This window comes from Ornithorhynchus anatinus, chromosome 1 (assembly GCF_004115215.2).
Source record: "Ornithorhynchus anatinus isolate Pmale09 chromosome 1, mOrnAna1.pri.v4, whole genome shotgun sequence".
Taxonomy (NCBI): domain Eukaryota; kingdom Metazoa; phylum Chordata; class Mammalia; order Monotremata; family Ornithorhynchidae; genus Ornithorhynchus; species Ornithorhynchus anatinus.
The window spans coordinates 11,103,357-11,130,260 of record NC_041728.1 but is presented as its reverse complement, the minus strand read 5'-3'; the positions used below and the strand labels follow the sequence as shown (position 1 = coordinate 11,130,260).

The 26,904-nt window shown below is 42.4% G+C and overlaps 1 protein-coding gene across 5 annotated transcripts in view; it reads right to left on the bottom strand.

The window, feature by feature from the left end:
* Positions 1 to 26,904, bottom strand: part of TTC37 (tetratricopeptide repeat domain 37) — a 79,682-nt gene that overhangs the window by 11,498 nt on the left and 41,280 nt on the right. For all 5 annotated transcript variants that reach the window (XM_029063424.1, XM_029063445.1, XM_029063454.2 and 2 more), the window contains 16 exons: positions 22,520 to 22,696; positions 22,284 to 22,428; positions 21,993 to 22,071; positions 21,821 to 21,882; positions 21,287 to 21,343; positions 18,480 to 18,548; positions 17,327 to 17,401; positions 15,780 to 15,921; positions 14,353 to 14,446; positions 12,884 to 12,961; positions 10,425 to 10,549; positions 8,498 to 8,621; positions 7,071 to 7,292; positions 4,735 to 4,807; positions 2,202 to 2,255; positions 1,959 to 2,070 (listed from right to left, as the gene is read on the bottom strand). In XM_029063424.1, coding sequence (XP_028919257.1) covers positions 1,959 to 2,070; positions 2,202 to 2,255; positions 4,735 to 4,807; positions 7,071 to 7,292; positions 8,498 to 8,621; positions 10,425 to 10,549; positions 12,884 to 12,961; positions 14,353 to 14,446; positions 15,780 to 15,921; positions 17,327 to 17,401; positions 18,480 to 18,548; positions 21,287 to 21,343; positions 21,821 to 21,882; positions 21,993 to 22,071; positions 22,284 to 22,428; positions 22,520 to 22,696 — 1,688 coding nt within the window. The remainder of the gene's footprint in view (positions 1 to 1,958; positions 2,071 to 2,201; positions 2,256 to 4,734; positions 4,808 to 7,070; positions 7,293 to 8,497; positions 8,622 to 10,424; positions 10,550 to 12,883; positions 12,962 to 14,352; positions 14,447 to 15,779; positions 15,922 to 17,326; positions 17,402 to 18,479; positions 18,549 to 21,286; positions 21,344 to 21,820; positions 21,883 to 21,992; positions 22,072 to 22,283; positions 22,429 to 22,519; positions 22,697 to 26,904) is intronic.

Genomic DNA, 26,904 nt, shown 5'->3' with positions numbered 1-26,904 from the left:
CAGTCATTAAAATTCATGGAAAAATTACAGTTAGCACCAAACAGATCAATAGGAGGCCTTTTCCCTTCCTCCTCGCCCCCAAATTCTTCCCAAAAAACTTAATGGAGCAATCAGAGGTTCCTCTAGCCCAAAAAGGAAAAGAGATAATATTAATCTGGGAAATTATCTGGGAAGCATCAGGTTCATCGCTACCGCAGAGTCAGATGCATATCAGTCCCTCTCAAGATGACTTTAACCCTGGGCAAATAATAATTATGGCATTTATTACAGCATTTACTCTCTCAAGAGTGCTGAAGTAGATACACACTTGATCAGATTGGACCCAGTCTCTGTTCCACACAGGGCTCAGAATCAATCAGTGCTACTTACTGAGTGCTTACTGTGTGCAGAGCACTGTACTAAGCCCTTGGGAGAGGACAATATAACAGAGTCAGTAGGCTCATTCTCCGCCCGCAAGAAGCTTCAGTCTTTATTTTAACTCCTACAGACGAGGAAACTGGAGCATACAGAGGTTGTGACTTGCTAAAGTTTGCCCAGCGGGCCAATAAAAGAGCTGAGATGGGAACCCAGAAATCTTAAATCCCTATTTCATGCTTCTTCCCCAAGCCCTCCCCAACCTCACCTCCCTTTGGGCACGAATCAATGGCCCCAGGCCCACCTCCCACAGGAAAAAATCCACCTTGGGTGTCCAATCCTAATCCAAAAGCAGCATGGCCTAGGGGGAAAGAGCACAGGCCTGGGAGCCAGAGGACCTGGATTCTAATCCTGGCTCTGCCCATCACTTGCTATGTGACCTCAGGCAATTCATTAAACTTCTCTGGGCCTTCCCTCTTACTTAGACTGTTAACCCCATGATGGACCAAACTGTCCAATCTAATTAACTTGTCTCTACCCTAATGCTTAGAACAGTATTTGACACACAATAAATGCTTAACAAATGCCATGAAAAAAAACAAAAAAAAAAACACCCAGACAAGTCATTTTCTCTGCTGCAGATTCTGCTTCTAGCTAAAACTAGCTTTAGTGTCAGTGGGTGGTCATCATCATCATCAGTGGTATTTACTGAGCATCTATTATGTGCAGAGCGCTATACTAAGAGCTCGGGAGGGTTAGCAGACCTGTTCCCTGGCCACAGAGAGTTTAGAGTCTAGAGGGGGAGAAAGACATTACTATAAATTAGGTTTGGGATCAGGGCACATGGAAGCCCAGGAAACACTTAGATCCGTCTGCTCATTAAAGTACAACAACAAGTCAATGGGTGGGATGTTGCAAGATGTCAGCCTACAGGATTGCTATTTCATTGCTCAGAAGCAGTAAAAGCAAGGGAAACAAAGGACTGAAACTTCACTGCTCGGAGAAAGGCTTTCACTGAGCAGGAGACTGGTCTATACTAGCCAAAATAGGGGGTTTGAAATATCTTCAGATTTCACTGACCTCTCTCCTTGTCCCTCATTGCCCTAAACATTGAGAACTGACTACTTGAAAACATGCCCGGTTTAGTGTAGAAATGGCCATAATTGCCCTGTAGACATCTACCAAAAGGCACGAAGACTTCCCAAATCAAATAAAAGCTCATCTTATGGAAGTTCTCCATTCTCTGGGAAGTCAAGCTTGGGTTTGTCACATTTGGACTCCAGAGGAAAGAAGGACTTCTTGCCTCAGCAGGCAAGCCTGGAAGAGGGACCAAAGTCCCATGTAGGGACTGAAATCCTGGTTTCTGTTTCTAAAAGAGTCTGTACCAACTTGTAGTACAGTTTTTAGGAGCCACTTATGTATTACGCCTAAGTGCTTCCTGTAATTTGGAAGAACCGATGTAAATGGCAAGTACACATTTTAAGTCTTTCCAACTCTCTCGGCTTGAACTCCAAAATAAGAAAAATTTGCAGTAGTCCACTGCTTTCACATTATTTCAGGTAAACAGCCACAACGTTCTCCCACAAGGCTACTTTATAACATACCTGGAGAGAGGATGGCTGCTTTCTGGATGGTCTTCAGTGCATTCTGTTTTTCATCTTCTGCTGAACTGCTTCCTGTAGCCAACTGATTAACTGCAGTGTACAATAAGGCCTTCTAGGTAATGGAAAGGGAGAGAGTTGAAATCTAGAAGCGCTTAAAAATAGACTAAATAATTCTATACCCCCTTCAACCCCAAATTAATGCTCTAAGTAGAAAAATATCTTAGCATCTAGAGGAAAACCAACCTTTCCATGGTTTAAGTCAAGTATGTGAGCCACGTTTCCTGCCACAGCTCCACCCTGTAAGAGAAATATTGAACCTATTACTAAATTACTGGTTACTACAAAGATTTCACATTGGCTGATCAATAACGCAGACTTTTGTCAGAACTGATATGGAAGTCAATCATGTCCGTTCTCCCTCAGTTTAGTGCGTACCACTGTGCTGTGCACAAAGCAAGCACACAGTACCTACCAATGACTGATTATTCAGTGAGGTAAAAACAAAATAATCAGATCGGAAACAGTAACCCTGTGCCCCATGGGGTTCACACCTAAATACGAGGGGAGAGAGATACATAAAACAGTATAACAAATTCCTAACAACATTACGAATTCAACAGACCACGATAACATTGTTTTACAAGAAAAAGAAGCACGGCGGTTTAATGGTCTTCCCTAAACTTCCCTCTCTTCTTCTCCCACCCACTTCTGCATCGCCCTGACTTGCTCTTTTTATCCATTCCCACCACCCAGCCCCAAAGCACTTATGTACATATCTTCAATTTTTTATAATTAATATCTGTCTCCCCCTCTAGACTATAAACTCATTGTGGGCAGGGAATGTGTCTATTGTTATACTGTCCCCTTCCAAGCACTTAGTACAGTGTTGGGCACAAAGTACGCACTCAATAAATACAGTTGACTGCCTGGATAGTACATAGCCTTGGAAATCAGAAGGTCATGGGTTCTAATCCCAGCTTCACCACTTGTATGCTGTGTGTCCTTGGGAAAGTCACTTCACTTCTCTGTGCCTCAATTCCCTCATCAGCAAAATGAGGATTAAGACTGTGAGCCCCATGTCGGACATGGACTGTGTCTAACCTGATTGGCCTGCATCGATCCCAGTGCTTACTACAGTATCTGGTACATAGTAAGTGCTTAGTAAATACCACAAGAAAATAAGTAAAGTGCTCACTAGTGGGGCAAGCTCAGCATTTACAAAGCAGCAGGAGCAGGGAGGCCACTTTGGGCAACAAGCAGACCCTTGAGGACACCCGCGCCCCCACCCCGCCCTGGCCCAAACCCCAAGTTCCATTGACAGAGGGAGCTGGGACCCTCCAGCCATCAACTGGAGGCCAGGACAAGGAAGGTTTCCGTCCCACACTAATCAGTGGAAGCAGGGAGGCTCTATCCATCATTTATCCCGGCAGTGGAGCCGAGATTATAACCCAGATTCCCTGACTCCTATGACTCCAATGGGTCACGCTGGGTTCATAAACCTGTAGTTTACCACTCTATTTGGGACAGGAGTAGCCTTGAAAATAAATCAGTTTTCTGGGCAGGGAAGATTTCCTTCGTTTAATCAAGTACAGGTACATGAGCATCAGGCACGTCATATACTTTCAACCAATATACTTTCCTCCCTGCTCTGCGGATTTCTGAGGGTGGACGGGTCTACCAACTCTTGTTGTACTTATTTTCCCGAGCATTTAATGCAAGAACAATAAGAACTGAATCCTATCCAAACAATGTGCCTTCTTAGGGAGCTTGTAAATATTTGTTCCGAAGTCCAATCTGGACAGCTAGCAATGACTAAGCAACCAGTATATGCATGATCCAAAATTTGGGTAGCCTATCTTTCTGACTGGAGAGATATGAACAAGGCACATAAACATCTCTAAAATCCACCCCTTCCTCTTCACCCAAACTGCTAACACATTAATAAAATCACTTATCCTATACCTCCTAGATTACTGTATCAGCCTCCTTGCTGACTTCTCCACCTCCTGTCTCCCCCCACTCCAGTCCATACTTCACTCCACTGCCCGGATCATCTTTCTAAAAAAACGCTGAGGATGTGTCACACTCCTCCCCCAAAATCTCCAGTGGTTGCCCATCCACCTCTGTATCAAACAAAAACTCCTCACCATTGGCTTTAAAGTACTCCATCACCTTGCCCCCTCCTATTTCACCTCACTTCTCTCCTACAACCCAGCCTGTATAGTTAGCTTCTCTAGTGCTAACCTTCTCTCTGTGCACTGATCTCGCCTATCTCGCCGTTAACCCCTGGCCCACGTCCTGCCTCTGGACGCCTCTGAATGCCCTCCCTTCTCAAACCCGACAATTACTCTCCCCCGACACTTTCGAAGCCTCACTGAAGGCACATGTCCTCCAAGAGGCCTTCCCAGACTAAGCCCCACTTTTCCTCACCTCCCACTCCCTTCTGTGTAGCCCTGACTTACACTGTTTATTGTTGTATTGTACTTTCCCAAGCACCTCGTATAGTGCTTAATAAATACAATCGAATGAATGAAGGCAATGAGACTTCCTATTTTCCCAAAGGAATCTACGGTCCAAAAGAAACGGGGTCTCATGAACATAGTTGGCAGACACATTACAAATACCATTAATGTGAATAAGAGCAGAGTTGCCTATTGGCTCACTAACTACGTTCTAGGAGGAAGACTATAATATGGATTTTTACAACACCTGTCTTCTAATGTTGACTACCGGAAGATGGCTTTGTTCATTTGCCAGTCAGCAGAAAATGACTCACCTTGGCATTACGTGGAGCAAACTGAGGAACCACTCGTGAGAGAAGAGACCAAAGAGCGGGGTCAGCTGGGTTACTACAGAAGCAATGACAAGAAGGAATTTTAACCTAGAGTATTCACATCAAAATACAGCTCATGTCCTGATGCATTCAGAACTTAGATATCCACCCTAAGACTCATACACAAACCTCAGTTCATCCGTCTTAAGTTGCTTCTTTTTAGAAAAAGAGGCCACTTCCCCCACAGCTACAAGTATTTTGTTTCTAAGAAACTCGAGGCTTGATATCCTCCATTAAAATGGACTGGAAAAGTGACGGATGACTATTTGCAAGTTATGAAGAGAGGTCAAGGAAATCGAGTATGCTACTCCAAAAAAGCCAGGCGTTAGAGAAACTGTTTACAAATATTTGACAAGCGATAATACGGAGTGGGGCGATTGCTTGCAACGGAGATGGAACAACAGCTTGGAACTAAAAATGGACCAATTTAGGTAAGCAAGAAAACATTGATCTGTGAGGAGAGTTAGCAGATGAAATAAGTTGCCAAGAAAACACGGCTGAAAGCAAGAGCTTGGTTCTGAAGATCAAGTTTTATCACGTACTGCCTCTCTTCCTACGGCATTAATATTTTATCTTCACAACAACCCCATGAATTAAAAGTGTGGTAAAGATTAATATTCCTTTTTACGTATAAGGCCCAGGGAGAGCAAGGTCACAGAGCAAACTACTGAAAGAAAAGGGAATGAAACCCGGGGTTAGACTTCCAGCCCAGAGAATGGTCTTTCCATTGGACCACTCCAAATTATAAATAAAATAATAACAATAATGGTATTTGTTAAGCACTTATTATGTGCCAGGCACTGTACTGAGCGCTGGGGTGGATTCAAGGTAATCGGGATGGACACAGTCCCTGTCCCACGTGGGGCTAACAGTCTCCTTCTCCATTTTACAGTTGAGATAACCGAGGTCCAGAGAAGTGAAGTGACTTGCCTAAGTGGCGGGTCCAGGATTAGAATCCATGACCTTCTGACTCCTAGGCCCGTGGTCTATCCACTATGCTATGCTGCTTCTAGACTTCCTAGACTTCTAAAAAAATAGATGTAACCACATGCTCCAGAATGTTTTTACAAGAAGCATATAAGATTCTAACCAGAGAATCTAGATACGAACTAAGCTACAGAGGGAAGCCTTTCACAAGACAGAACTGGCTGCATGATTTATGACATGGGGAATTCTTAGTAATTCTTAGTACAATGAAGGCAAAAAGACATCACCTTTCAAATCAGTTGAATCGGTCCCCTCCAAAACTGCAGGGATATTAAATGTTGCCTTAACACTGACGATTTCCCCCCTTTAAGCATGCTCAATTCATCAATGGTATTTACAGAGTGCTTACTATGTGCAAAGCTCTGTACTAAGTGCCTTTACTCCTTTAAAATGGTACTTGTTATGTGCTTATTATGTGCCAGGAACTGTACTATATGCTGAGGTGGATATAAGTTAACCAGGTTGGACACAGTCCCTGCCCCACATGGACCTCACAGTCTCAGTAGGAGGGAGTACTCATTCACTCATTCAATCGTATTTATTGAGTGCTTACTGTGTGCAGAGCACTGTATTAAGCATTTGGAAAGTACAATTCAGCAACAAATAGAGACAATCCCTACCCAACAACGGATTCACAGTCTAGAAGCGGGGGAGACAGGGGAATAGTATTTAATCCCCATTTTACAGATGAGGAAACTGGGGCTCAGGAGAATGCAACACAACAGAGTCGGTAGACTGGTCCTCTGCCCATGAGGAGCTCATTAAATGCTAGCTGGTAAGGACAGCTTCCCAACATGCACCTCAGCCTCAAGCAGCAGCTGTGCAGCCTAATGGAAAGCGCACTGGCCTGGGGGTCAGAGGACATAGGTTCTAATCCCGGCTCTGCCACTTTTCTGCTGTGTGACCTTGGGTAAGCCATTTAACTTCTCTGTGCCTCAGTAACCCCAACTGTAAAATGGGGATTAAGACTGTGAGCTCCACATAAGACAACCTGATTACCTTGTATCTTCCTCAGGGCTTAGAATAGTGCTTGGCACACTGTAAGCGCTTAACATATACCATAATCATTATTATTATTCCTATACATAAATAAATAAATTACAGATATATAACAACTTCTCTGAGCCTCAGTTCTCCCTCCTACTTAGACAGCGAGCCCATGCGGGACAGGCACTCTTTCCCACCTACTACACTTACATCTACACTAGTGCTTGGAACAGTGTTTGACACATAGTTATGGCTTAACAAATACCATTAAGAGAAAAAAAAAAGAAGTCAGGTGCAGATTTTACCTGTGGACAGCTTTGGATGCTTGTCTCTGCACAGCCACTTTTCTACCCTGTAGTGCGTACACAGCGGTGGTAATAAGGCACGTCTGGTAATCGCTATCTCTGTGCTGTCTGTGCTTCAGTAACTCATTAAGGGCAGCTTTGGAGAGGGCAAGATCATGAAGCATCAGACCCAGAGCACACAGGGCTTGGAGGCTTTCCGTAGTTGGTTCCTTTAAGATGGAGCTGTAAGTGCAGAAGGAGGGAAAAAAAACACATAAATAAATAGCCTATCACCCTGCTTGATTTTCTATGAGTTTGACATTTATATCCAGTTTACATAATACCTTTTAACAGCATTTAGGACAGGAAACTTTTACTTAAATGATTCTTACCCAGCTGAAGCCAGCTCTAAAGGTTAATATAAAAGCAAAACCTCTGGCTCCCCAGATGCCTGAACTCCTGATATTAAAATACTTTTCTACAAAGCTCCACGTATGAATGGCTTTTCACAGGGGGTCGGTTGATCAGATTCCTTCTCGGATCGATACACTTAACGGTCTTTAGGAGAAATACCCGCGTCAAAGTTTTCTGATATTCAGTCTTTGGCACGGTGACAAGTGGTTGGCATAGATATCTGCCTTCAACTGCAACTCTGACATGAATGAAAACAGGCACAGAAGAGTCTCCTCATTATTTATCAGGACCATCTCTCCTGATAAAATCTCTGATCGTTGGCATGGAAAAACACAAACTAGACATTTTTTGGAGGTAAAAATTCTACTTTCGGCCTTTGTTTTCCAATTAAGTTGCTTTTCAGGGTGCCAAGTTAATTTAGGCCAGGAATACATATTCTTGGGGTGTACGAAAAACTATTTGGAAGATACCTTAAAGTTGCTCAAATGTAACAGGATGAAGTGCTCTGGCTCAGTTGAAGAAACAGAAGACTTCCCAGAAACATCCAGAAGGAAGAAAATTTTTCATGAACACAGATACTGAACTTACTACCAGACCCATTACTCTGTCATGCTCTTCTGTGGCTACCAGAATTTAGACACACATAAATAACCTCCTTGTTTTTGTAGATAAATAACTATCAAAAACACTCTTCTCAAGACAGTTTACATCGCTACGACATGGGATTCAGCCATCTTCTTTGGGATTTTGTGACTCTGCAAATCCAAATAAGGAAAGCAGAAGTCACTTGTGAATCCAACAAAGAACGGAAAAGGGTAGAGTAGGGGTCAGATAATCCGATTAATCCCATTTTCAAACCTAAACTACAATTGCTTGCTCTAAAAGAGGGAAAAACATGACTAAGTCCCCCATTCTGGTCTGTAAGCTCATTATGTGCAGGGAACGTATCTGCTGATTTTGTTGCATTAAACTCTCTCAATGCTCCACACATAGTAAAGCCTCAACGACTGATTGATTAACTCTTGGCTACGTACCATTTGAACAGCAATGTCTTCGCAGCATCCATTTTGCCTTGCTTGAATTGGGTTATGGAGAGGGCTGTGAGGACGTGTGCTTTGTCTTGCTCAGATGTGGCCAAAGACAGGGCTCGTTCATAGGCTGACAGTTGATTTGATATTAAAAAGCCAAACAAAATGAAAGCATTTTTGAGAGCGTTTTCACTTTTCCAAAGTTATTCTTGACAGAAGGGGCATGCCAAAACACAATTTTGAATTTTATCATTCCTTTGCCCAGCAAAGACTTGCAAGATGGAGGAACATCAGAGCTTTAAAATAAGAAGGGGAGTCTAAACAGGTTACGAGGTAAATAGTAAAAATCCTTAAATGAAAACAAATGTCTGTTGCGTGGCTTAGTGGAAAGAGCACAGGCTTGGGAGTCAGAGGTCATGGGTTCTAATCCCAGCTCCGCCACTTAGCTGTGTGACTTTGGGCAAGGCACTTCACTTTGTCTCAGTTACCTCATCTGTGAAATGGGGATTAAGACTGGGAGCCCACGTGGGACAACCTGATTACCCTGTATCTAACCCAGCGCTCAAAACAGTGCTTCTAAGCGCTGTTTTACCCACTTCAGTGCCTCATACGTATTTAAACCATCTCGTCCAAAACTATAGCTGGCCATATTCCAACAGGTCTGTGGTGAAGGACAAATGTTCTCTACAGATTTACAGCATTGTAGCCCAAATGTGTAAGGAAAACACACCCTATGTTATAACTGGGTGCATCTGTATAAAGCTGAATAATAGTAAAAAAATTAAAGATAATTGTGGTATTTGTTAAGCGCTTGCTATGTGCCAAACGCTGTGCTAAGCATTGGTGTATACACAAGATAATTAGGTCCCATGTGGCACTAACAGTTTAAATAGGAGGGAAAAGAGGCACTGAATCCCCATTTTGCAGATGATGGAACTGAGGCACAGAAAAGTAAAGTGCCACCTATATGGAAGATTAGATTACGTACTTTTGCTCAAGGCAGTCCCTGATGCAGAGTGGCATCAAAAATGACAAGGTAACAACAGCTTACATCATGCACTGAACATGGTGTTCCTCTCTGTTTCTCAAGGGCTCTTTGCATTTCAGTTTTTCGAAACCACAGTGCCCTTTCTGGATAAAAGTTTTGTCCGATATAACCGGTGTTCATGTGTCTTGTTGTGTCAGAGGCACTTCAAAAGCAAACTTTTTTTTTTTTTACCATTAAATGGATTTCAAGATGGCCCTGCATCCTGGCTGCATTCAACTAATCAAATCAATCTATTGTATTTACTGAGTGTTTAATGTGTGCAGAACACTACATTAGGCACTTGAGAGAGTATGGTATAACAGAGTTGGTAGACACATTCCCTGCCCACTATGATAAGGCACAGAAAGGTTAAAGCTCTAATAAATTACGGCCATTTAACTTTATATACTGGCTTGGTTTTTCAGGAAACCATCAAATTTAAAAGTTCCTAAAATATCTATCGCCTCTATCCCCATATCAATATCCCATCCTTCTATATGAGCAAGTTGTTCCTCATTATTTATTTGTATTAAATGTGTCCCCCCCCACCAGACTCTTAGCTTGTTGTCTACTGACTCTGCCGTACTGTACTCTCTCTCAAAGTACTTACTAAATTGCTCTGTAGACAGTAAGCCCTCAATAAATACCACTGATTGATCAGATTTGGGAAATTTCAAAATAGTAGTGTACATTTTTACAGTCTCTCTAATACCTATTAGCAGTTTGGGAATTTTTGCTCATTGTTGGCATGAATTCTGAAACCCGTAAGTATGAGACACAGATTTTAAATGTAATTGTTTTTTTTTTTTAAAAAAAAAAAAATATGGGGTGTGTGTGAAATATCCCCTTCGAGTCACACAAATTCCACTTCCTCCTCCCCGCTCCCTCTACCCCAGTGATACTCACCCTTGCTGCTTTCTTGGAAAAGCCCTTTTTTGAATAGAGCTAGTGCAAAACCTATAATATCATCAAACTCTTCAAGAGGGGTTGATTTAAAAGCCTGGATGGCTTTATCATATTCACCTATGGAACTAAGGGGGGGAGAAGAAAAGGTCACTGATTTATAGCCACAAAGGTATCCAGCTATGTACAAAGACTATTCCACAAATGTCTTCCTGATTTAGGCTAGGACTCCATACCACGCGTTCCCATGGGGTTTTAGAGCTTCAAAAGAAGAAATCCGGGCATTAAATGCACCAGGCTAAGCTCAAACTTCAAGTGAGACTAGAAATCTGAAGCTGGATTCTGACATGAGCCAACTGAGTTTACCCGCTGCTTCCGCTCGATTAATTCTATGCAAAACCTCTTGCAGAGTACTGATTTGTTTCATGATGCCTCTTCTTCAACTATTTTCTCTACATACTTTAATGATTTAACTCAAATTTATATCATGATGTGACTTATATCATGATACACAGGAACCACTGGTGACCCATTGACTCTATAGAATATCAGGAGCATAGGGGAACTGGGTGCATTTTTGATGATGGGTCATCATGCAGGTGGAACAATACGCAGCAGTCAAAGGGAATGGAACCATCCTCTCCCTCTGCTGCAGGTTACAGGTTCGAAAGCAAGCTGAAAGCCTCTTAATTATGGTATTTGTCAAGCACTATGTGCCAAGCACTATTCTAAGCACTGGGGTAATCAGGTACTCCCACGTGGGGCTCACTGTCTTAATCCCCATTTTACAGATGAGGCAACTGAGGCACAGAGAAGTTGAGTGACTTGCCCACTGTCACACAGCAGACAAGTGGCGGAGCTGGGATTAGAAACCCTGTCCTCTGACTCCCAAGCCCGGGCTCTTTTCACTGAACCACGCTGCTTCTCCGCAGGGATCGTGTCTACTAACTCTATGGTACTGTACTCTCCCAAACGCTTAGTGCAGCGCTTGGCACCCGGTAAGCATTCAATAAATATTGCTGATCGATCGTTAACTGTATTGGGTGACCTCTCTCCAACATGCAACATTGACGACGTTGCGAGGGAAAGCTGGAGAAGGTCAATTTTGCACGGACATGATGCTGGGGCACACAGAGAAAACACCTGCCAACCCCGGTCACCTAGATCTTTCACTTGCCCCAAATGGTAAATATGCCAATCCCCCAACCTAGCCACCGGACCTTACATCCTCTTTCCTAGCTAAGGTAAGATGAGATACTGCAAAAGGAATATGGAAGACCTTATTATATCCACTTGCTGGCCAAATGACACAGAATAGGCTATTTCCAGCTAAGAAAGAAACCTCTCGTTATAAGACAGGTTTGGGGAGATGGGGTCACGCCCTGTAGAGTAGCAGTGTGGCTTAGTGGATAGAGAATGAGCCTGGGAGTCAGAAGGACCTGGATTCTAATCCCACCTCCGCCACGTCTGCTGTATGAACTTGGGCAAGTCACTTACCTTCTCTGGGCCTCAGTTACCGCATCCGTAAAAAAGTGTGAGCCCTACGTGGGACGGGGACTGTGTCCAATCTGATTAACTTGTATCTACCCCGGTGCTTAGTACAGTGTTAACTCGTATCTACCCCGGTGCTTAGTACAGTGTTTGACACATAGTAAGCACAAGCACTTAACAAGTAAAATAATAATAATAATAGAGAAAGGAAAAAAGATCCAAGGGTTCCATGTGGCCATTTCAGGCTTCCTCCCACCATGCTATCTCCTTGGGCAACATGAATACAGAGCTAAGTGCTTAGTACAATGCTCTGCACACAATAAGCGCTCAGTAAATACAATTAATAATAATAAGAGTACTGGGACCAGTGACAGAAAGGCTGTAAGAAGTTGACGACATTCGTTCTTAAGTCCTTAAGTTGCCTGCTACCTCCTGGGAACTATAAATGGCACTGCCAACTACAAAGTAACTGGGAATTGGGTTGTGAGTACACTGAGGTCCCATGCGCCATCTTGGATTCTGCCCAGCACTCTCTCCTGGTCTACTCCTGCAGGTCCTGGACTCCTGATGAGACAATGAGACAAGTGGTCCACTGCCCCATAAGCTATTTTGTTATATTGTACTCTCCCAAGAGCTTAGTACAGTGCTTTACTCACCGTGAGCGCTCAATAAATATAACTGAATAACTACCTGAAGACCAGTCCCTGGCATTTGTATTTCTCCCCCGTTTAGACTGTGAGCCCATTGTTGGGCAGGGATTGTCTCTATCTGTTGCCGAATTGTACACTCCAAGCGCTTAGTACAGTGCTCTGCGCACAGTAAGCGCTCAATACATACGAATGAACGAATGAATGAACGAATTTGAATGGCACTGGATTTACAAAACCTGTTTCCAACCACTACTTAGAATAAAGATTCAAATAAGAGTAAAATAGTGAATTCTACATTTGCAGTGGGAGTAAAGATCTTACCATAACAAACGACCATAATGTCTCATTGTAACATTGTAGGTCTCTTGGTCTTCTGCAGTCTGTAGCAACAAGATTGCTCTGGAAAACAAGATGAGATGAAAAAGCTTAATATAACAAGCAAAAAACACAATATTCCATTTCAGTGTGTCTATATACTTTCCTTTCTGCAGTTAAAGAGTAATGAAACCAATTTCTTAGCATTAGCATTCTTATGCTACAGGAGGTGGTTTGCAATTTTAAAAGTTACTATCTTTGACACGATTAGAACTTGAGATTCTGAGGACTGTCACTCTTTAATCGTCTTCACTCTTCACATTTTTCTGGTTGATCCTTAAACAAATACAGAGTCCAGACAAACGTCATAAAAAACTATACCATCTGCACATAATCTACTTCTCGGGAATGCTTAGGAGAATGTGCACTTCAAAAAGTACTAACCTAAGTACTGTTCCCCCTCCTACTTATCTTCTGATTGCCTACCTGACTGCCTAGTGTCTACTCCAGTACTTAGAACAGTGCTTGCCACGTAGCACCTACCAACCTCACCATCTGCACTTAATCTACTTCTCGGGAATGCTTAGCAGAATGTGTACTTCAAAGAAGTGCACCAGGACCAGTAGACCAGGAGAGAGTGCTGGGCAGAATCCGAGATGGCGCATGGGGCCTCAGCGTTCTCACAACCTAATTTTCAGTTACTTTGTAGTTGGCAGTGCCATGTATAGTTCCCAGGAGGCAGCAGGCAACTTAAGGACTTGGGAACGAATGTCGTCAACTTCTTACAGCCTTTCTATCAAAAGCAGCTCACTGTGGGTTGGGAACGTGTCTGCCAACTCTGTTGTACTGTACTGTCCCAAGTGCTTAGACGAATGCTCTGCACACAGCAGACACTCAATAAATACCACTGATGATGAAGGATGACAACAGAAGCATTTCCTCCCTCTTAAATTTCAGTTAGCAATAAGTCATGTCTACTACTGAGTCCAGACTAGAAGAAACCTGCTTGGGTCAGACCCAGAGTCTTAGCAGAGAGAAGAGAGGGTGGGGGCAGGTCACGCCAGGAAGGTCAAGATGGTGGTAACACTAAATAATAATTATTATTATTACTATATGCTTACTATATGCCAAATGTTGTTCTAAGCATTGGGGTAGATACAGGTTAATCAGGTTTGACACAGTACCTGTCCCACATGGGGCTCACACTCTTAATCCTCATTTTGCAGATGAGGGAACTGAGCCCCAGAGAAGTTACTTGCCCAGGGTCACACAGCTGACATATGGCAGAGCCAGGATTAGAACCCATGACCTTCTGACTCCCAGACCTGTGCTCTATCCACTAAACCGTGCTGGTAGGGACAAATGGGAATACACAGAACGAATCAGAATGTTCACGGGCATGGACAGACATGCTCTGTGCCCCAGTACAGCCACCAAGCTACGTTCACCAGTGTACGTATAAAGATAGGGTTTACTTTTGGTATGCATCAGCAGCCTCCTTTTTCAGGTGAAGATATTCATTTAGATAGCCCAACATTGTGAAAGCTGGAGCATAATTCTGAATTCTTTCTGGAAAATAAAGCGCCAAAGTTTAGTACACTTCAGGGGAACACTGGGTGTGATCAACAGAGACATAACCAAACAACTCACACTTAAAAGCTTTCCAACCCTTTCAAATAAACCTTTCAAATCCCACCACGGGATTTTAAAAAGCGGCTGTCAAAGACAGTGAGTCACAGATGAAAAATTGCAACTACTGAACAAAAACATCAAAATCTCAGTCTAACTCTTCAAGATTATTTGTAGTGCCACAAGCAGCAGCTTCATTTTTTCCATGCCTGCTATTAAAAAAAAATGCCTCTCGACCGGAGCGATTTTAAAATTTCAGTTGACAACTAAATAAACTAGATGGAACACTATATAAAATTGCTAGCTGCCTTGCCAAAAAGGAAAAAGAACCACTTAATAGATTTTTAAATCAACTGTCATTTTCTTTTCATAGGTAACGATTTGAAATTCTAGTCCATATTAAAGCCAGTTGGGAGACATTTAGAAGTCCTGCCGTTTGGCAAATGACTTCAGGCTTCCTAAATTACATTTTGCAGTAATTTCTCTGGGAGGTTCTGCTCCAACAGATCTATGCTTAAAAATGAACTCAGCAGTATTCAACAGGACCTGAACAAGGATAAAACCTTTCTATACCCTCCACTGCATTTTGAAATTCCCTTACGATATAATGAACCAGAAGCACTTGATAATTTTAATCACGGGCTGTTGAGTTATGAATCCAAGTGACCAGCTCTTTACCAAAGTGCTTAACAGAGTGTTTTGCTTTATTAATAATAATAATAATGATGGCATTTGTTAAGCGCTTACTATGTGCAAAACACTGTTCTAAGCGCTGGTGAGGATACAAGGTGATCGGGTTGTCCCACGTTGGGGTTCACAGTCTTAATCCCCATTTGACAATTGAGGGAACTGAGGGACAGAGAAGTTAAGTGATTTGCCCAAAGTCACACAGATGACAAGCAGCAGAGCTGGGATTTGAACCCATGATCTCTGAAACCCAAGCCCGGGCTCTTTCCACTGAGCCACACTGCTTGGAGATGTCATTTTTCCTATTCCATCATTTTTCAAATCTTGAACTCATCTTCTTGGCTAAAAATTAGGTGTAATAGGAAACTCCCATTTGGTTCGCCTCATTTTTTCATAAGACAAAACTCTAATTTGCATCAGTCAGAGCCAAAGACAAAGCAAGTTCCAAAGCGTGAAAACAAGAGGAGCCACAAAAAGGGAAGACAAGGCTGAATTTCAATGAAAGCAAAGGCAGATTTCAAGGAGCTATTTCATCAGGCCACGGTACGCTCACCTTGGAAATATAATTTGAACGGCAGACACTTACCTGTGTATTTGCTTAAAACTAGCTGTGCAGCTGGAATGGCGTTCATCTGCAGGATGTTGTAGCGGTACAGCTCTGTTTCTCTGTTGGTTTTATCTTGCAGAGTTGTGCACACCCAATAGGCGTAGCCTAAAGCGCCCTCCGTCTCAAAACAAAGACAAAAATGGTTTTCGATCCCTGCTCAAGTGGCAGCTGAATTATCCATAAATACCATAAAACTGAGAGTGAATTTAGGTGCAAAAACCAAGAGACAACGTTTCCATCTGCCTTAAAGAAAATTATCACCTTTAACAGAAAGCCTATTGGTTTATCCTATAGACTTTTAGCTCGTTGTGGGCATGGCAACTGTCTGCCAACTCTGTTACACTGTATTCTCCCAATCGCTTAGTGCAGAGCTCTGCACATCATAAGTGCTCAATAAATACCACTTTTGATGATGATGCTTGGGGTGTGTAGTGGAAGGATATTGTTGAGATGAGATTCCAGCCCTGGGGACTCTCCTAACCCATCAGAGCCCAGAAACAATCACACTGAACCCCTCTAGACTGTAAGCTCACTGCGGGCAGGGAACGTGTCAACCAACTCTATTCTTCAGTACTCTTCCAAGCGGTTAGTACACTGCTCTGTCCACAGTAAGCGCTCAATAAATAGCTTTGATTCCAGACCAGTAAAGACCCAGGGTTTAGAGGACTTCTTGGATCCACTTCAAGCTGGGGAATATTCATTCATTCATTCAACTTTATTGAGGTATTACTGTGTGCAGAGCACTGTACTAAGCGCTTGGAAAGTACAATTCAGCAACAAATAGGGACAATCCCTACCCACAAAAGGCTCACAGACTAGAAGGGGGTACACAGACATCAAAACAAGCAAATAAGCATCAATAGGATTATAGATATATACACACCACTAATGAAATAAATAGAATTTATTGTATGGGGTGGGGGTGATGGGGAGGGGAGGGGGATGGTATGGAATAGCCATATCATCAGATCTTGGTCAGAACCAGACAACTGCCAGGGGTGGAGAGCTAAGAAAAGTTCATCGAAGCATTCTTTCGAACGCACTCAACCCGCTGTGGGATCTACAGATTATTTCCCCATTTTGCAGAAAAGAGCTAAATATTAGTTGGTCTTATTTTTTCACCCATCATAAAATAATAAATGGATGTCTCCAAGTTAAACCACCTATACTCTTAAAGGGCATAATATTTTATACTTTAGATTGTGTGGTTTTGAATTTTGTAAGGGTTTTTTGTCTTTTTTTTAATAGTATTTGTTAAACGCTTACTACATGCCAGACACTGTACTAAGCGCTGGGGTAGATACGGGCTAATCCAGTTAGACACAGTCCACGTCCCACATGCTCACAATTTTAATTTCCATTTTACAGATGAGGTAACTGAGGCACAGAGAAGAGAAGCGACTCACACACAGCATTAAGTGATGGAATCGGAATTAGAACCTTCTGACTCCCAGGTCCGTGCTCTAGCGACTAACCCAAGCTACTTCCACATTCACAAAGATGAAACAAGGATGCTATAATCTTACATGCATACTGAGTTCAGTAGTATGACGAAAGAGATCCATAGTGTCGTAGCTTTTAACGGTCTCTGCAATAAGAGCCTACAGAAAGAAAAAATGAGACACTTCATCAAAATGGCTGATGGCATTTCATTCAAACTACTTCCACCGGCAAGTCAACACTTCACCATCCAGAGATAATGGAGAGTTTTGGTTTGATTTGGATCTTCTGGGCTTGCCCCAAGTCAGACCCAAATGCTCCAAAATCCTGGCCGGCTCAGAGGGCCAGCTGGAGGTTCTCCAACTAACAGTTCTCTATCCCGGCTACCCAAATCTCTCTGAACCAGATCAGAGTTGGATTCCTTAGGAATCCTTCAGCCCTTCCCTGAACACTTTCCCGCAATTGGGACACAAAGTGCCTTGGCTCTTAACCGTTATTTCCTCCAAGGACTGATGGGAGAAAATATCCCTTTGGGAGCTCTCCTCCCCTCTATGGGTGAGGTACAAGGAACTCGTCCTCAACTTCAAACTCTAGCATCCTTGTTTTCTGCCAACTTTTGAAATGTTGCCCTGTTCTACTGCTCTATTACTATTTATAACTATCGCTCCTCGCTCAGGCTTGGGGAATAATGATGCGAGACCCAAATTCCCAGATAGAAGGCACTGAACCCAAGATGCGGAAAATATAAAGACAGCCCTGCCTATAGCAGAATCGGCATTTTACCTTATCGGCAAGGAAGCCATACAATTCTCCCTTAACTTAGAGGGCACACAATTCTGCAAATGTCATCAAATATAAAAACAATTGAAATCTTACACTGTTCTCAAACGGCCACTTGAAAGACCAAAGTGAAATATATTCAGAGAAAAAAATATATATTTAAAGGGGTTTAAAGACTCATAGGTCTTGAAGGCAAAGAAAAGGTCATTAAGCTACCAGATTTATTCAGTTCTCCACCTCTCACTAACCAAAGTGCCATTTTTAAGAGTTACAAAATGAAAACAATGAAAAGCTCCTGGGAAATGTGACCTCGATAGAAACAGTACATTTGTGCAAGTGAAAAATCAATGGGGGGAAAGAGGATATCTCAAAGTGGGCTTACCTATTAAAAGAAGATGAACTTAACATTCCACTGACAAAACATACTGAAGGGCACATTAGCAAATATTTCTCTCTTACCTGTCCGATCCAGCACATCAAATACGACGGATCAAGAGACTGTGCTACTTTGAAGGCTTCGTGAGCTTGCTGTTGAAATGCATTTAAAAAAAAAAGCATTAAGTACTGTTACCTTAAAATCTAATGTGGAATGCCCTCAGAAGGCAAAAAACTGCCACAAATTAGCAAGCACTACTCCAAAACCCCTGGACACAGAAAAAACAAAGCCCCAGACAATCAACCGATCGATCAATGGTGCTTAGTGTTTACTGAGATCAATGGTGCTTAGTGTTTACTGACGGCAGAGCACTGTACTAAGCACCTGGGAGAGTTCAATACAATAGAGTTGGCAGGCACATTCCCTGCCCACAATGAGCTTACAGTCTACAGACGAGCAGACCATGCTGCCTCCCAGATGAAAATGGGAGTCGACTGCAGAGGGTAGATCAGCACAGTGCATGGAGGCCAGGGAAGAAGTGGCTCTGAGAAAAAGCTTAGTTCGTCGATGGTATTTATTGAGAGCTTCCTTTGTCCACAGCACTATACTAAGCGCTTGGGAGGGTGAGGCGCAAGGAAGTCTAAGAGAAGGCGGTGCCAGACACTGCAATCAGTCAGCAAGGAAACGCAAGGGACGGTCTTTTTGTGGGTCCAAAGCAGCTGGGATCTGTGGATCCTACCACATGTGCAGACAATCTCAGTGGTGAATTCTCCAAATTGGAAGGACAACCGTATATTCATACTCGTAGAGTATGTTAATTACTCTACTTAAAAATACTTTTTCACAATATTCTGAAATACAATTTTTGAAAATCGTCTTCATTCCTTACTTCCCATATACACACAGTGATTCCATAGAAATGTTTTAAGACCCAAATTTCCCAATAATGCAATTACTATGCTATATGGGGTATGTTTAATTGTACTTTCTAGGGACCAAATTAAATAACAAACATGTAGATCCAATATTAATTAGCCAAGTAAGCATGCAGATTTGTTAAGGGGTTATTATGTGCCAGGCATTGTACTAAGGCACTGTAGATAGAAGATTATCAAGTTGCACACAGTCCCTGTCGCACCAAAGGCTCATAGTGTTAATCCCCATTTTACAGATGATGTAACTGAGGGAAAGAGAAGTTAAGTGACTTGCCCAAGGCCACTCAGTAGACAAGTGGTAGAGCCAGGATTAGAACCCAGGCTCTCTGTCTCCCCGGCCTGTGCTCTTTCCACTATGCAATAATATTACATCGAAATTAACTTGCTCCCTTTATTCGTTCCCCTTTCCAGCCCCACAGCACTTATGTACATATCTGTAATTTTATTTATTTATATTAATGTCTCTCTCCCAGTCTAGACTGTAAGCTCACTATGGGCAGGGAATGTGTCTGCTAATTCTGTTTTACTGTAATTTCCCAAGCACTTAGACGGTAATTGCTCAAATACGACTGAGTCACAAAATTAACTGCGTAAATTTCGTTAGATCCCTATACTCTAAGCTTCATTGGAGAAAACTTACCACATTAATTATTCCAAACACCCTGAAAAACTCTTCCTGACTTATTCTGTGATAAGATATCCTTAATTTATCTGAGACACAAAGAAAAAACGATGTGATTGGTGTGAAAAGGCACTTTTCAAGTTTCAAATATAATAAAAACTCTTAATATTCCTCAAACTCACAAAAGCATTGACCTTCTTAATCTCCCATTCAACTGAGAATATTGGAGAAGTTGGTTAGCTAAGGTAAGAGTCATCACATTGGCTTGAACAGAAAGTAATGAAGGGGACCTAAGATTTATAGATTTTTCTGGGGATATTTTTAAAACATGACCTATAACATCACGAGTTGTTTAGTCCCAACTCTCTCATGAATAAAAGCTCAAACATGCCAAAACCCTTAGTGATTTTGCAAAGGGATTTACATCCCTGAAAGTTAAGGTCAAAACCTCCCATGTAAAGGTTAAACCTGCAGAATTCATAATTTAATGATTAATCCACTGCATCCCCTCTTTCCAAGAAGCAGCAGGTCTCTGCATGAACCAGCATGGCGTGATAGTTAGAGCACAGGCCTGGGTGTCAGAAGGTCATGGGTTCTAATCCAGGCTCCACCACTTGCCTGCTGTGTGACCTTAAGCAAATCGCTTCACTTCTCTGTGCCTCTGTTCCCTCATCTATGAAATGGGAATTGAGACTGTGAACCCATGTGAGACAGGGACTGTGTCCAACCCAATTTGCCTGTATCCACCCCAGGGCTTAGTACAGTGCCTGGCGCGTAGTAAGTGCTTAACAAATACGATTATGAATTATTATCAAAATAAACTGATTAGAACTCTTTCCACGAGTACGAAAACTACTAGAAATCAGTTCAGAAAATTAAAAGGACTGATATAGAAACAGTAGAAAGTATTCTGAGACACTCATTTAGACAGCACATAGCACCAATAACCAAGTTGTCCAAAAAGTAGTAGTTGGGACATTACCGCATTTAGACTGAAAGCTCTTTGTGGGCAGGGAACATGCCTACCAACTCCATTTTATTATACTCTCCCAAGCACTCAGTACAGTGCTCTGCACACAGTAAGCAAACGCTCAAATAAGACTGATTTCACAGACATCACGAAATCAAGTAATAAAGTGTTCGCCAAGCGCATGATTAAACAAAATGTTCTAAGAATGACATTTCCAACCCAAAAGCACTCCCTTCGTTTTTCAACAGCAGGTGGAATAAACAAAATATCAATCAGCAGTACTTAATGTGAAAAGAAAATATCCCTTGTTTTTGACAGTACCCCAAATGCAAATCTGACACTGCTTGAACAAAAGACAATTACCTCAATATTTCCATTTGCAAGGTATAAGACTCCTAAATTGGTCCAAGCAACAACATTCTAAATGGGAACAAAAAGAGTAAATTAAGCTATTTTAAAAATAACTAATACGAAGTTTTTAGTAGCAGTTCTACGAAAAACTGCATAGAGCACATCTATGACAGACTGTAAACTCCGTTAAACTGTAAATTCCTTGAGGACAGGCATACTGTCTTGCTACTCTACTGAAATAATTATTATTATGGTATTTGTTAAGCGCTATGTGCCAAGCACTGTTCTAAGCACTGGGGTAGATACAAGGTAATCAGACTGTCCCACGTAGGGCTCACAACCTTAATCCCCATTTTACAGATGAAGTAACCGAGGCACAGAGGAGTTAAGCGGCTTGCCCAAAGTCACACAGCAGACAAGCAGAGCCGGGATTAGAGCCCACGACCTCTGACTCCCAAGACCGTGCTCTTTCCACTAAGCCACAAGTAGTACAGTGCTCTGCACCCAGGAAATGCTCCATTAAACCACTGTGTGATCATCACTTACGATTTGTTCAACTTGAATTGATTTGATGAAACAGTGTTGAGCGAGGGCATAGTTTCCAATACCTGGAAAAACACACACCTCGGAAAATTTAGTGTATAAGTACAAAAACAACAGCAATATACAGATAGTCTTTTACAGCAATTGTACTTTTAAAGCTTCACTGGGATCTTACCAGTGCAACAGGCAACCACACCAAGGGCGTTCCAGTGTAAATGATTTTTACTGTTCAATCTCACTGCCTTTTTCAGACACTAGGATGAAAACAGTTAATATTAAAATTGCATTCACTTGTTTTCCCCAGGCCAAAGTTGCTGAAATCTATACTTTTTTTGGATTAACACTCTTCAACACGTCCAAAGCCTTTTTGAGCAATTCATTGCAAACACACCCACATACACACACATTCTCTCTCTTTCTCTCTCTCCCTCCCTCCTTTCTCCCTCTGTTCTATGCAACACTCTACCTGCAAAGATTTCTCCAATAATTCTTTATGGTCATTCATGTCGCTGCCCATTTCGGCTAGATGCTGTACTTGCCGATAATAGTTCATCCCAAGATCACACCACGTATTGGAGGTAGACATGAGTTTTAAAGCTCTGCCATAACACCTAGGGAAATATTAATAGACAGGCCTTGATTAGATAAATGCCCTCCTTACGCTTTTACATTACCTGATATTAACAATATTGATAAATTTACCTCCCCCCCAGATTGAGCAGTTCCTTTTTCTCCAGCTTTCGTTTCCCTTCCTTCTGGCCAAGGAGGATTCCTAAAACATTAACTTTGACTTTAGAGGGCGAAACAGCATACAGACTGGTGCAGGCATCTCCAACCAGCTTCCACAGGCAAGACACCTCTGGTCGATGCTTCAGAGCCCTACAGTGAGAAGGGAAGGAAGAACATCATTCTTGGAAAGTATTTCGTAAATTAAGTAAACTTCCCTTCCTCCTTCGCCCGACACGAACTCCTAAGCAAATAAGGAGAAGAGGCCCAGTTTTTATAAAGAGATGGCACAGGCCTCTTCTTAGGGCTCTCCTCCTCTGCCTCAAGCATGACACGTTTGGAAGAGTAAATGGAAACAGAGGTTATGGGCCTCCTCCATTTAAAAATAAATAATAATAATAATGATTGTGGTATCTGTTGAGCGCTTTGTGCCAGGCACTGTATTAAGAGCTGGGGTGGATATGAGCAAATCAGATTGGACAGTCCCTGTCCCACACAGGGCTCACAATCTTAATCCCCATTTACAGTTGAGGGAACTGAGGCACGGAGAAGTGAACTGACTCATGCAAGGTCACAAAGCAGGCTAGTGGCGGACCTGGGATTAGAACTCAGGTCCTTCTGACTTCCAGGTCCTTCTATCCACTAGGCCACGCTGCTTCTCTAAGTGTATGTGTGCCCTAGAGAAAGAATATGATATACTGCATCTATCCTCACCACTTTCATCCATCTACAGTACTTATTGAGGACTTACTGTGGGCAGAGCACTGTACTAAGCGCTTGAGAGAGTATAATACAACAGAATTGGGAAACATGTTCCCTGCCCATAGCGAGTCTCCAATCTAGAGGGATGCATAATAGCGATACAGGAAATACTAATCAATGAAAGAAATCAAGCCGAGGGCCAACGAAAATCTAAGAGCAAACCAGATGGCACCAGAGGAGCAGAAAAGCAAGAGGCCCAACAAACAGTATCAATCAGTTAATCATCTGGCCTTAGCATTGTTCTATGAGTGTGGCCTAGTGGAAAGAGCACACAGTCTGAGGACCTGAGTTGTACTTTCCAAGCGCTCGGTACAGTGATCTGCACACAGTAAGCGCTCCATAAATACGATTGAATGAATGAGTGAAAAATTCCAGCTCTGCAATGTACTTGCTATGTGACCTAGGGTAAATGATTCCTCTCTCTGCAAAATGGGCACTTAATTCCTATTGTCCCTCCTACTCAGACTGTGAGCCCCATGTGGGACTTGACTGCCGGGTATTGACACCAGTGTTTAGTATAGAGCTTGGCACACAGTGAGTGCTTAACAAATACCACTATTACTCTTATTTTGATTCTAAGAATACTATAATGTAAACACGATCTGTGCTGTTAAGGAGTTTACACTAGCAAAAAGTTTGCTCCTTGACTCAAACAAACCTTTAGAAGCCAAAGACCCAACCCAATTTCTTTCCCCTTTACAACCAATCATCTGCACATCAATGTGAGAGAGGCAATGAGCGATTATCAGATGCTTTATGGAAATCACCTCCCTCCTTTTAACTGCCACATCCTGGTGCTACCCCCTATTTTTTCAGATCTATGTATTCCCAAAGTTGGTTAATCTGAAAGTTTTCTTGACAGAAGCTGATTGATAAAGCATCTGCTTTATCTTCAAAATATAACTTTGGTCAAGACAGGAACTTTGATTTATTCCCTAGCATTTTAAATATACGATTAAGCAGCTTGCTCTCCCACGGTGCCAAAATAAATGCTTAAATGTAACAGACTCAAGGAAAGACACAGCATATTTTAAGATAAAAAAAGCAATTAATGGGACTTGTGTTCTCAGCTGGGGCCCAGGTTACAGATAGGAAAAACCTCATGACTGAATTTGATTTCTCTTAAAAGAGGTATATAGTTGTCCTTTTTATTCACGGAAGACCCATGAAACACTACTGCTGGAAGAAGAAATGGAATATTACATTTGGTGGCAGTAGGCAACTCTTTAAAATGAGAGGTTCTCTCTGTTACAGGTTTTTTTTCCTTTTTCTTTTTAGACTTTACATGTAGGAAGTGCCAATTGTGAATCAAAAAGCAAATTTAAAGAAATCCAGGCACTTGGATATAGCAAACAGTTCTGCTCCCAGCAGGTGCATAAACAGACTGAACAGTTTTCGGTGCCTTTTCTGCTCATGGAGTCCAGCCAAAAACATGTTCTACTGGTTAGCGGAGAAATAGATTAGATAGTCTTTGATGACTGGAAATTTACTGAGAGGTTTGGAGAAGGAGGGAACTAGGAATGGTGTATCCTTTGTCTAAATTTCTTAAACAGACAATTTTAAATGAGATGAAAGTAGAGGAGGGGAAGAGTACAGAAGAGAAAAATAACTGTTTTAGGGAGAGCTAAGAAGTTGGCTGTTCTATATTGCATTATATACTTCATCATTTTTATATATTTATAGTCTCATATAAAGCCAGGACTTGAAGTACATCACTTCAAAGTGAAGAAAATCTAATTAAGCTTTTGAATTAAAGGCAATAACTTTGATTCGCTCTCCACAGTCTGAGCTGCCATTTTTATGTTCCGTTAAAAAAAAAAATGGGAATAGAGTCCCTGTCGGAAACTCCCAAAGAGCAGACCCCTGTGGGGAAATTGCCGAGGAGCTAAAACACAATTCCTCGATCTCAATCTAATGGGGAAGACAGATGAACACAAATACAGAATATGACTCAACGTCATTATTGAGTGTTCTCTCTGTGCAGGGCATTGTACAAAGTGCTTGGGAGAGGATAATAAAGTTAACTGACATAATCCCTGTCCTCAAGGAACTAGCAATCTAGTGAGGAAGACAGACTCAAAAATAAATTGCTCAAGAACAGAAGTATATAATAATTATGGTACTTGTTAAGCGCTTCCTATGTGCCGATTATTATTACTATGCCTGGGCTCCTTTCTCGTGTACCTTCTGTCCTTTTTGGCTTCTTTCCTCTTGGCTTCCCTTTTTTATGGTATTTGTTAAAGCGCTTACTACGTGCCTGGCACTGTACTAACTGCTGGCGTAGAGACAAGCTAATCAGGAAGGACACAGTCCCTGTTCCACTTGGGACTCACACTCTTAGTCATGACTATTCAGAGGCAAGGGAGGAAAGGGAATCTTTCAGTATGGAGAATTGTAAATAGTGGCTTCCCCCAGGGCTCAATGCTAAGAATGGTTTAGCGTAACATCTAAAGATCATACAGCAGACAAGTGGTGGAGCTGGGATTAGAACTCATGACCTTCTGGCTCCCAGACTCGTGCTCCTTCCACTACACCATGGAAGTGAAGCGATTTGCCCAAAGTCACACAGGAGACAAGTGGCAGAGGCGGGATTAGAAGCCAGGTCTCCCGACTCCCTGGTTCAGACTCTTTCTGCTACGCCCCACTGCATAATAATAATGTATTTATTGGTATTTAAGTGCTTACTGTGTGCAGAGCACTGTTCTATGCGCTGGGGTAGACACAGGGGAATCAGGTTGTCCCACATGGGGCTCAAAGTCTTAATCCCCATTTTACAGATGAGGTAACTGAGGCACAGAGAGGTTAAGTGACTTGCCCACAGTCACACAGCTGACAAGTGGCAGAGCCCGGATTCAAACCCATGACCTCTGACTCCAAAGCCTGTGCTCTTTTCCACTGAGCCACGTTAGGTCCAGTATCAATAGGTTACAAATAAGTGTAGGAAGAGCTGGGCTCTACTGGTAATAATGGTATTTATGAAGCGCTTACTGTAGGCAAAGCACTGTACTAAGCACTGAGAGAAAATACACAGTTGGGAATTAAACATATTCCCTGCATCTGCAAAGCTGCACTAGCTTGCCAAGAGAGAGCTCAGCTTCATCTACATGACCACTCAGAGTTATGGCCCTGACAGGGACCGTGTGTTTGCCTGGAGAATATCGGGGAACTGATCTCATAAATCCCCACCCCCAGCAGAGAGGGGTAATCCCAGCTGTACTCCTAGGCAGAGCGGAGAAACACTGTGGCCTAATGGACAGAGCGCAGGCCTGGGAGTCAGAAGGACTTGTGTTCTAAACCCAGCTGCGCCACTTGTCTGCTGTATGTCTCTGGGCAAGTAGCTTCACTTCTCTGGGCCTCACTTACCTCATCTGTAAAAGGGGAATTAAAGACGGTGAGTCATATGTGGGACATGGACTGTGTCCAACCCGATTCTCTTGTATCTATCCCAGCGCTTAGAACGAGCTTGACACAGAGTAAGCACTTAACAAATATCTATTGTTCATAATTTCGGCAGAACAGAATTCCGCATCAGTGGCAGATGGGCAAGTGGGTGTCTGCCCAGTTTCAAAACAGCTTAGATTCCCTCACAGTGCAAAAAG